This window comes from Tachysurus fulvidraco, chromosome 8, assembly GCF_022655615.1.
Source record: "Tachysurus fulvidraco isolate hzauxx_2018 chromosome 8, HZAU_PFXX_2.0, whole genome shotgun sequence".
Lineage (NCBI taxonomy): Eukaryota > Metazoa > Chordata > Actinopteri > Siluriformes > Bagridae > Tachysurus > Tachysurus fulvidraco.
The window spans coordinates 26,180,975-26,188,615 of record NC_062525.1 but is presented as its reverse complement, the minus strand read 5'-3'; the positions used below and the strand labels follow the sequence as shown (position 1 = coordinate 26,188,615).

Here is a 7,641-nt window from a genome sequence, read left to right as displayed (position 1 = left end):
GCTGTAGTGCCCGGTGTAGTGCCCAGTGTAGTGCGCGCTGTAGTGCCCAGTGTAGTGCCCAGTGTAGTGCACACTGTAGTGCCCGGTGTAGTGTGCGCTGTAGTGCCCAGTGTAGTGCGCGCTGTAGCGCCCGGTGTAGTGCCCGGTGTAGTGCACACTGTAGTGCCCGGTGTAGTGTGCGCTGTAGTGCCCAGTGTAGTGCGCGCTGTAGCGCCCGGTGTAGTGCCCGGTGTAGTGCACGCTGTAGTGCCCAGTGTAGTGCCCGGTGTAGTGCGCGCTGTAGTGCACGCTGTAGTGCACACTGTAGTGCACACTGTAGTGCCCGGTGTAGTGCGCGCTGTAGTCCACACTGTAGTGCCCGGTGTAGTGCGCGCTGTAGTGCCCGGTGTAGTGCCCGGTGTAGTGCGCGCTGTAGTGCCCGGTGTAGTGCACGCTGTAGTGCCCGATGTAGTGCACGCTGTAGTGCCCAGTGTAGTGCGCGCTGTAGCGTCCGGTGTAGTGCACGCTGTAGTGCCCGGTGTAGTGCGCGCTGTAGTGCCCAGTGTAGTGCGCGATGTAGTGCCCGGTGTAGTGCACGCTGTAGTGCCCGATGTAGTGCACGCTGTAGTGCCCAGTGTAGTGCGCGCTGTAGCGTCCGGTGTAGTGCACGCTGTAGTGCCCGGTGTAGTGCGCGCTGTAGTGCCCGGTGTAGTGCACGCTGTAGTGCCCGATGTAGTGCACGCTGTAGTGCCCAGTGTAGTGCGCGCTGTAGCGCCCGGTGTAGTGCCCGGTGTAGTGCACGCTGTAGTGCCCGGTGTAGTGCCCGGTGTAGTGCACGCTGTAGTGCCCAGTGTAGTGCGCGCTGTAGCGCCCGGTGTAGTGCCCGGTGTAGTGCACGCTGTAGTGCCCGGTGTAGTGCCCGGTGTAGTGCACGCTGTAGTGCCCAGTGTAGTGCGCGCTGTAGCGCCCGGTGTAGTGCCCGGTGTAGTGCGCGCTGTAATGTGCGCTGTAGTGCACGGTGGAGGGATACCAGTGTTACACGCGGCTGTGATGCGTCTCCAGTGTTCAGTGTGGCGGAGTGAAAGAGCGGCTATTTGCAGGAGGAGGCTGAAAGAAATTTAAATCCCCCTCCGGACTGCGGTCGACACGCAAAAAGACAAGATTTTTGCCTTTCTTTTTTATTTCTTTCTTTCCTCTTTTTCTTTGGTTCTGTTTACCTGCTTTCCTGTAGTCAATGTCCGGTCGGTAGGGCGTCGGCGCTGAAGTTTCCGAGGGGTTTGTGGCTCTCTCTGTGTGCCTGAAGGGCGCCATGGCGGTGGTTGTGGAAGCGCGGCCGGAGCTGGTGGGGAAGCGGTTCCTGTGTGTGAGCGGAGAGGCGCCGCCGGAGCTCGCGGAGATCGTGCACTGGCCGTGGCGTGTGGGGGTCATACGCGCCGTGAGCCACCGCGACACCGACAATCCCGAACTCACGGTAAGACCCCGCTGTGCGCTTATTATAACGCGTTATAACTCATCACATCGCATTTTTATTGGTTTATCTGACCTGGAAACGTATTTTAGACGATCTGCTCAACGCAGCGGTTTGGTCGTTGTTCTTGTATTTGTTCTTGTATTTCTGCTTGTGATTGTAGCCGAATTTATAATAATGTGTTCACATTGCGTTCAAAAGTTGTCATTTTTCGTGAAACAAACAAATTAAAACCCAAAACAGCTGCTTGCAGTCTGTGTGTTGTACAAACACCATGGAATAAAGCAGAAACTGGAGTCAACCAGATGGTTACAAGCAAAAGAAAACAGCACATTTACATAATGTCCAGTTGTTTTCTCGGTTTATGGTCAATTTGGTTGTTCATGAGATGTTTGCAGTGTAGAAATGAGTGTAAAAAGCTCCGAATGTGTGAAGTCCAGAGAGGTTTGTTTACCTGCTGTGTGTTTGTGTTTCTACACAAGATACAAACACAACTGTGGCTTTTATAATGATCAAAAATCCCAAGAGCTTTTTATCTCCCATGAATAAATGTCAGTCGTCTTTGTGCCTGCAGTTAGCTGATATTAAATGTACTACATCATGTTTTCTCATTTTTCTCTTAAACTGATATTTTTTTCCTTTCAAAAATGTAGACCAAAGGTTGCATCTTTTGTTCTGGTCCTTAAACCCATATTTTCCCAGTGATGCTAGTAAATCTTTATATTATTGCTCATTTCACCTGCATATACAAAGTGACAGTACAGACCGGGTTCTCTGAGAGAGATATGAGGTGTACAGATAAACATCTGTCGCTCTGCTGTGAGGTCGGAGACAGACACCGTCTTCTCCACCTTTCTGGTTGGTTTACAGACAGACTAGAAATGCAGACAGTTACAGAGAAGGTCCTGCGTCGCAGGCGACGGGGCTCATCTGGATGGAGATGAATGGAGAGGATGGTGCCATTGTGTACGCTAGTCTGTGTGTACAGTGTGCTGCTAGTTTGTTTTCAAGGGATGTGGCCTGAGGTCAGCTGCATTCACGCTAATCAGCAGAAACCGGGCACGGGAACGGATTTTCCATGTTGGACAGCCAAATTGGAGAGGTGCAAATGCACACCCTGGCATCCTGTACTCTTGTACCAGTGCTACTGGAACAGAACTTGGACATCAGGAGGGAGAAAAATGTTTTCACATTTATGTATTTGTCAGTGTGCACCGAATTCTGGGGAAATTTTGTACTGTAAGCTTTTAAGTGCAGTTACAGGATGATTTTTAACCCTCAAATACTGTGGAATTATTTTGCATTTGCTATCTTTTTTTTTCTTCAAACATTGCAGTATATTTCTTAACATTTATAAACAATACAAGATCCTTCATATGCGTGAGAAAATAATCAATCTCTCAGGAATCAATTTCAAATCACAGCAATTTGCATTTCAGTATTTTTTAATTATTACTAAACCTTTTATTTGCATTCGTCAGTTTATTTTCATTCTGAATCGCTTTTTTTTAAGTTTACCACAGAACACTCAGTTACACCACATGCACTAATTTAAACACAGCTTATAACCACATCATAACTAAGGTATAACTGCACTGATAACTAGAAGCATCATTTATAAGTGTCTCTGCCGTGCATCCATATTTCCTGCAGCGTTCCTAACCATTTTCAAGCTCAAGTGAGTTAGTAAACTGTATTTGCGGTTTATTTGGATTAGTTGGCCGTCTGCCTTCACGAGTTTTCCGTGTGTGAGCTCAGAGGATCAATATCTTACAGGAATGGATTCTCTGTGCTAATTAAAATCATACAGTAAATGAAGAGCACAATGCCTCAGATTTTAAATATCCAGCTATCTGTTGCTCCTTCCTCGGTCACAGAGGCAGCAGCTGCTGGTTAAGTGCTGGAAGTGGGCATGTGATTTGTGGCTTAAGAAAACAGGCTGTAACACGAGCCATGGCGGTCATTCCTGTCCCTCCCCCACTGCACCACAACATAAAGACTGCTATGTTCAGGACCTCTCCAACATCCATCTGAATCTGGCCTGTAAGTTAGTCTGCAGAGAGTTTGCTCTTTGTTCGGGGGTCTAGTGTACACAATCTAACCCTTTGATACCGAGCTTCACTTTGACACTTGCGTGGTTTTACAGCTCCTGGGTGCAGCAGTGCGTCTTGTAAATACCGGCATCTTCAAAACGTCTTAATTACGCCCGTATTACATCGAGCTCACGTAAAGCCTTCTTCATCATTAAACAGTAACTGGAGAAGCGAGCGTTATCAGCGGGAGTGATTTACGGCTGACGTGCTCGAACGGTCAAACGATGAACGGCGCACATAAGCCTGGACTTTAATGCAAATTCTAATCAAGCTGCAGCTCGTGCAATCAAAAAACAGTAAAGTAACCAGCCGAGCGATCAGGAACCGAAAACAACAGAAAAAAGATAATGGATTTATTTACACAAGGTGTCAGAGCAAGTCGTTTAAGACCAAACATAAGGAACGTTTTATAATTAAAGATGCTCTCACTGCGTCTGTTAAAACCAGATCGGCTGGAGAATTTGTAAAGCCCTGTTTGGATTGCACAATTTTATCAGAGGAATGTCTGTAATAATTCCTCAGTGATAAATAGTTTTTGTCCAGACAGCAATGAAATGACCACAGGAGGAGTGAGTGAGAGAGCATGAGAGAGAGAGCGTGAGAGACTGAGTAAGAATGAGAGAGTAACCGAGTTAAAATAAAGAACCCGGATGTATGAGTCACATGGTCCACTCACATCATGGCATCCACAGACGAGAGACGACACGTGGACACGAGATGCTGCTCTTATTTCACTTTGGAGTGAGTCCAAAGTTCCAGGAACAATTTGAAAACTAAATTCATAATCACAAGGTAGGGTTAGGGTTAGGGTTAGTGTTAGGGTTAGGAGTTGGGGTTAGGGTTAGCCTTAGGGTTAGGGTTTAGCGTTAGGGTTAGGTTTAGGAGTTGGGGTTAGGGTTAGGGGTTGGGAATAGAGTTAGGGTTAGCGTTAGGGTTAGTGTTAGGGTTAGCGTTAGGGCTAGGGTTAGTGTTAGGGTTAGGGTTGGGGTTAGCGGTTAGGGTTTAGGGTTTAGCGTTAGGGTTATCGTTAGCCTTAGGGTTAGCGTTAGCCTTAGGGTTAGGATTAGCGTTAGCCTTAGGGTTAGCGTTAGGGGTTAGATTAGCGTTAGGGTTTAGCGTTAGGGTTTAGTGTTAGGGTTAGGGGTTAGTGTTAGCGGTTAGGGGTTAGCGTTAGCGTTAGGGTTAGCATCTTTAACAGTGTTTACTTCCAGGGGAAGCGTCAGTGGTACATGGTGTGAGCAGAAATGCAACAATTAATAACAAAAAAAAAAGTATATAAAGTCTAAATAAATAAAAAGATGGGAATCTGAGTTATAGCAGTTAATATTAGGATGGTTTCAGTGTTCTGGTAGAAATGTACATCTACATGTAATCCTGACAGTTCAGGATGTGATGCAGAAAAAGGTCATGACAGAGTGCATGAGTTTCTAACGCTGAGCAGGTTGTGTGTAAAGATCATTATAATATTATAAGCGGAAACTAAGACTAACTTTGTATTTCTATGTGTGTGTGTGTGTGTGTGTGTGTGTGTGTGTGTGTGTGTGTGTGTGTGAGAGAGAGAGAGGGAGAGTAGGAACATGTCCTTCACATATGTTCCTGAGTTGTGAGGATGCATTTCTTCTGTCCGTGCTCTTGTTTTCTGCAGCGTGGCCGTCACACTCAGCTCCTGACACGTATGACAACACTACGACTCTGACAGTCTGCTTTTTTCTCAGAATTTGACCTGGCTGACCTCACGTGACCTGCTTCCTGCAGCAGGCCTCTCTCCTGGAAACACCCCGTTTCAGCTGGCTTCTCGCCGGGAACACGGATCCAGAGGGAGGAATTCTGCAGTCAGGGCCGAGAACAATAGCGCAGTCATGTTTGTTCTAGCCAAAGTTATTTTCCAGCCGATGGCTGCGCTGGCAGACTGCTCCCAGGCTCCAACCTTTCCATTTCTACCCAAGTTAAAATGCGTCACAGGAGCAGCGTAGCTTTCCTCACTTTTGCTGTACTGAATATAATCAGCACTTATTCTGACACTAAAAGTCAGCAGGTTATGCAGATAAGACGAGGTGAGCTCTACTTTTCGTAGTCATGGAGGAAGATCTTCTGTTAGGTGCAGCGTGTGACAGTGAAGAAGGCTTTGGTTAAGTGCAGGTCTTTCTCCAATGGCTGCATCCCATAGCAACAGCAGCTGAGCCATACGACTGACGAAGCCGCTGTGTGTAACAGCCCCGTGTTGAACCCTCGGAGTGCTGTGAGACTCGTTCTGTGCCACGCTGACACCATCTGTCTTCATACTGCGTCACTAACACTAGCACTGCTTTAAATGCTGCTTTCACTCTCAGCTTTTTTCTGTTTTGTCACAGAAGGACTTACACAATGTTTCTCCAGCTGAGTAGATTTAAAGAGAAACACTTTTCTCCAATGAGAATAAATTAGGATTGTTTACGAACGTTGCAGGTTGTCGCACCATCGACCGACTTAATGCGATAAAGTTTGTGGTTAATTCCTGGTGCTTGTCCCGAGGTGTGAAGGATAAGCTGAAGTGTTGTTCAGTATATTTCCTCTTACTAATTCAGTCACAGTGTAGTGAAGTTTAACCTTTTTGCATCTCTGTTCTGTCGCATCACATGACAGCAAAAGACACTGGAGGAAAGTGCTGTCTGTCCTCTTCCACATACATCAGCTCACATGATTGGCCTGTGTGTTTGCCTGTGAGTTACAGGGAGTAAGTGCAGGCCTTTGCTTTCTCAGCTCCACACGTCACAGACCTTGCCAGGATTCACAGTGAAAGCATGAACTCTGTTCTGTTGTGCCTCTTGAGACCCTGTAGATTTTTGGCATGCATTTACAAACAGTGAAGCTCGGCTTAATGCTGCCGTTCACTCGAGTCGGTGTTACACCTTATGTACACTGTAGTTAGTTTAGTCTTGTAGTCGATTTCCCCCACTGAGTTCTGATCTAAACGTCTTCCACTGCTTGCACACCTTCAGATTTATATTCTAATTAACAAGGAATTATTTTGTGATTAGATATTTAAAAAATACTGAGACAAAAATGAGGACAAAGGTACATCATGACCGTTGACTATTACGCTGCCATGTTGTTTTGATGTCAGCTGTGTTTATGTACCTTGAATTCCAAGTTGAATGACCGTCCCATTTAACGTTAGGGTTCAGGGTACAATGGATTGCAGAAGAGCTCTGAATTCAGCTCATAGTATTTATGTATTCAGCCTGTTAACAAATAATCTGACTTACAGATGTCTTCATTTTGTTTGATCTCAAACCCTCTGACCAAACTTGTTTTCTAAAGCAGTAAAGATTACATGTTAAAGTAACGTGATGCAACATGAGCAGAAACATCTATTATACTTAGCAACAAAGTGAAGATCAATCCTCCCAGTGTGCCGTGTGTTCCCAGCGTGCCGTGTGTTCCCAGCGTGCCGTGTGTTCCCAGCGTGCCGTGTGTTCCCAGCGTGCCGTGTGTGCCCAGCGTGCCCTGTGTTCCCAGCGTGCCCTGTGTTCCCAGCGTGCCCTGTGTTCCCAGCGTGCCCTGTGTTCCCAGCGTGCCGTGTGTTCCCAGCGTGCCGTGTGTTCCCAGCGTGCCGTGTGTGCCCAGCGTGCCGTGTGTGCCCAGCGTGCCCTGTGTTCCCAGCGTGCCCTGTGTGCCCAGCGTGCCCTGTGTTCCCAGCGTGCCCTGTGTTCCCAGCGTGCCGTGTGTTCCCAGCGTGCCGTGTGTTCCCAGCGTGCCCTGTGTTCCCAGCGTGCCGTGTGTTCCCAGCGTGCCCTGTGTTCCCAGCGTGCCCTGTGTGCCCAGCGTGCCGTGTGTGCCCAGCGTGCCGTGTGTGCCCAGCGTGCCGTGTGTTCCCAGCGTGCCGTGTGTTCCCAGCGTGCCCTGTGTTCCCAGCGTGCCCTGTGTTCCCAGCGTGCCCTGTGTTCCCAGCGTGCCGTGTGTTCCCAGCGTGCCGTGTGTTCCCAGCGTGCCCTGTGTTCCCAGCGTGCCCTTTGTTCCCAGCGTGCCCTTTGTTCCCAGCGTTCCATGTGTTCCCAGCGTGCCCTGTGTTCCCAGCGTTCCGTGTGTTCCCAGCGTGCCGTGTGTTCCCAGCGTCAAGGT

At 48.1% G+C, this 7,641-nt stretch overlaps 1 protein-coding gene across 3 annotated transcripts in view; it reads left to right on the top strand.

The window, feature by feature from the left end:
• The first annotated feature begins 1,045 nt into the window (after positions 1-1,045).
• Positions 1,046-7,641, top strand: part of jmjd1cb (jumonji domain containing 1Cb) — a 113,913-nt gene continuing 107,317 nt past the window's right edge. For 2 of the 3 annotated variants that reach the window (XM_047817690.1, XM_047817689.1), the window contains exon 1: positions 1,047-1,450. In XM_047817690.1, coding sequence (XP_047673646.1) covers positions 1,289-1,450 — 162 coding nt within the window. In that variant the 5' untranslated portion in view covers positions 1,047-1,288. Of the gene's footprint in view, positions 1,451-7,641 lie in introns of all 3 variants that reach the window. The other variant, XM_047817688.1, reaches the window with a different exon arrangement.